The sequence below is a fragment of the Helianthus annuus genome, chromosome 1 (assembly GCF_002127325.2).
Source record: "Helianthus annuus cultivar XRQ/B chromosome 1, HanXRQr2.0-SUNRISE, whole genome shotgun sequence".
In the NCBI taxonomy this organism is placed as follows: domain Eukaryota; kingdom Viridiplantae; phylum Streptophyta; class Magnoliopsida; order Asterales; family Asteraceae; genus Helianthus; species Helianthus annuus.
Window position 1 is genome coordinate 137,150,702 of NC_035433.2, and position 2,769 is coordinate 137,153,470.

At 37.6% G+C, this 2,769-nt stretch overlaps 1 protein-coding gene across 1 annotated transcript; it reads left to right on the forward strand.

The window, feature by feature from the left end:
* The first annotated feature begins 410 nt into the window (after positions 1 to 410).
* LOC118491551 (L10-interacting MYB domain-containing protein-like) lies at positions 411 to 1,321 on the forward strand. The gene is made up of 2 exons (XM_035989409.1): positions 411 to 728; positions 806 to 1,321. Exons 1-2 carry the CDS (start codon positions 411 to 413, stop codon positions 1,319 to 1,321), a joined length of 834 nt encoding a protein of 277 aa, XP_035845302.1.
* The last annotated feature ends 1,448 nt before the right edge of the window (positions 1,322 to 2,769 follow it).

Here is a 2,769-nt window from a genome sequence, read left to right on the forward strand (position 1 = left end):
TTCTACCTTTGTTTCTTATTATTCCGCATCTGAAACACGGGAGATTACCTCTGAACGACTCGTATAGGTCGGCGTACGATCCTACAACAGTATCATTTACTATGTTCAACTCATTTTTAGCCTCCTCTATGTATAAATAAAAAAAAAATCATTTATAAATAATTGAGCACCAGATCAGCAGTATCATTTACTAGGGGTGCAAACGAGCCGCGGCTCGCGAGCTACTCGAGATCGGCTCAAGAAAAAACTTGAAACGAGTCGAGCCTTATCGAGCCCGAGCCGAGCTTGAGCCTAAAATAAAGCTCGCGAGCTACTCGAGATCATATGCTTAATTATTGATGTGCTTGTATGGTATTTGATGTTTGACGTTATTGAATCTTGCTTTTATTTGTTTTGATATGTTCAAAGAAATGACAAATAAAAAGGGTAGGATTAGTTGGAAGCAAGAGAGTGTTGACAAAACATTTCTTGAAGCATGTATTGTAGAAGTAACACTCCATGGCCGTGAAGGAAGCAGCCTTAAACAAAGCTCATGGAAGAATGTGGCGGAAAAGTTGAAAACTGAACACAATTTCATAGCGGATCAAAAACAAATGAAGAACCGCTATGATTATCTAAAATCAAAATTTGCTGCTTGGTCAAAGCTTAAGAACAAAACCGGCAACGTTTATAATCCTGTAACAAACACCTTTAACTTATCAGAAGAAGAATGGCAACTAGAGATAAAGGTATTTAGTTTTTCTAAATAATAGTTATTATTATATTTCAATTATCTTATACTATTTTATATTATTTTTCTACACAGTCAAACAAATACGTAGAAGCTTTGAGAAGCGCGCCACTTTCTTTCCCCGAGCTTTGTGTTCAACTGTTTGAGGGATCTACTTCGAACGGCTTTGACAGTTGGGGACCATCTTCTACACTTCCTCATCCTTCTGAGGAAGTGTTTGACCACAATTTAAATGGTATTGAGGATATCGAGTGCGGTCAAATGGAACCCCCAACTCAAGGTGCTACTGAGGAGGCATCAGGTCGGTCTAAAAAAAGGGAGAAACGAAAAGATAAGGCAACAATAGATGAAGTTGGGGACTGCATTACTAAGGTGGCAAAGATCTTGATAGAGAAACACAATCTTTCTAATGATATTGATGCATGCATGGAGAAGTTGGAGACAATGGGATGGGGAGAGTTAGATGTGAAATATCAAACGGCACTTTTGCTTTTTGGTGCGGATATTAGGAAAGTGTGGTTACGACTTCAGCCGCAAAGTTGTGAGCTATGGGTCAAGAATGCTGGAGCAAAGTATGGATTGATCGGATAGGGTTTTGTGGGTGTCATGTTATGGATGTTTTATGCATAGGGTTTTGTTGCACAAATTGTTATGGATGTTTTTTTAGATGATTCTGTGGATAATTGTTATGGATGTTTTTTTAGATGATTCTGGGGATATTATGTCAAGCATGTTTTTTGTTCATCTTGAATTTTGGTTTAATGTTTATGACAGGTAGCCTATGGATCCTGACGACCAGATTATAGTTTTCATTCTCCTTTGTTGGTATTGGAAACGGTTAGACTCAAAAAGAAAAAGAAATGAAAAGATAAGAGACCTGAATTCGGCATTGACCGGTCATGCATACACACAAGAATTGTTGCATGGATCTTCTACACAGTGTCATGAGTTGATGCGTCTTTCACGTGATGCATTTGTACTATTGTGCAATCATTTTAAAGAAAAAAATTGGTTGAAAAGTAGTAGGTCAATAAGTTTTAAAGAAAAGTTGGCTATGTTTTTAACAGTCATAGGCCATAATGAACGTTTTCGAATGGTTAAACGAAGGTTTCAGCACTCAACAGAAACAATTCATAGATGTTTTCATGAGGTCCTAAATGCAATGATGAGTTTTGCAAGAGAAGTTATAAATCCAACATCTTCTAATGCAATCGCAAATACCTCAGAACGACATAGAAAGCTAAAACAAATATTCCCTGGAGCAATAGGTGCGCTAGATGGAACTCTTGTACATGCAGTCGTGCTTGTTGATCAACAGACTCGTTATAGGGGAAGAGGAAAGGGTGAATGCTTTCAGAATGTCTTAGCAATTTGTGATTTTGATATGATATTCACGTTTGTATGGGCCGGATGGGAGGGGATTGCACATGATTCACGAGTTTTAAAAGAAGTAGCATTTAACCCAACTTCCGGGTTTTCCTTCCCCCCACCAGGTTTTTAATCATTTTAACTTTAATTATTTATAAATTACCTATTATTTATGTAACAATTTTGATACTGGTGTTTACAGATAAATATTATCTTTGTGACGCTGCATACACCAACACTCGTGGATTTATGACTCCCTACCGTAATACGAGATATTGGTTAGCCGATTTTCGACGACAACGTGCGTTAACTAAGGAAGAAAAATTCAATCATGCCCATGCACAACTCAGAAATGTTATTGAGCGCTCATATGGTGTTTTGAAGGCGAGATTCCCAATCTTAAAGCAAATGGCTCCCTTTTCTTTTCCAATCCAAAGGGACATAGTGATCGCCTGTTTCGCTGTCCATAATTTTATAAGGAAATGCAATATTCGTGATCAATTATTTGTGGAGTATGGCGAGAACACTGTGTTTTCTGAAATACAAGGTGGAGAAAATGTTGGGCAGTTCGTTCACGACATAGAATGGGGTTCACAAGACATCGAGTATATGACTACTTTGCGTAACCAGATAGCTAGTCAACTAATTTGAAATGTTTAAAATTAAAATTC

What these genes read in the sequence shown, in the direction of transcription:
- LOC118491551 (XM_035989409.1), top strand. Translation starts at nt 411, where the DNA reads ATGACAAATAAAAAGGGTAGGATTAGTTGGAAGCAAGAGAGTGTTGAC. An exon ending in AATGGCAACTAGAGATAAAG is followed by an intron (nt 729 to 805) that starts GTATTTAGTTTT and finishes TTTTCTACACAG; the next exon opens with TCAAACAAATACGTAGAAGC.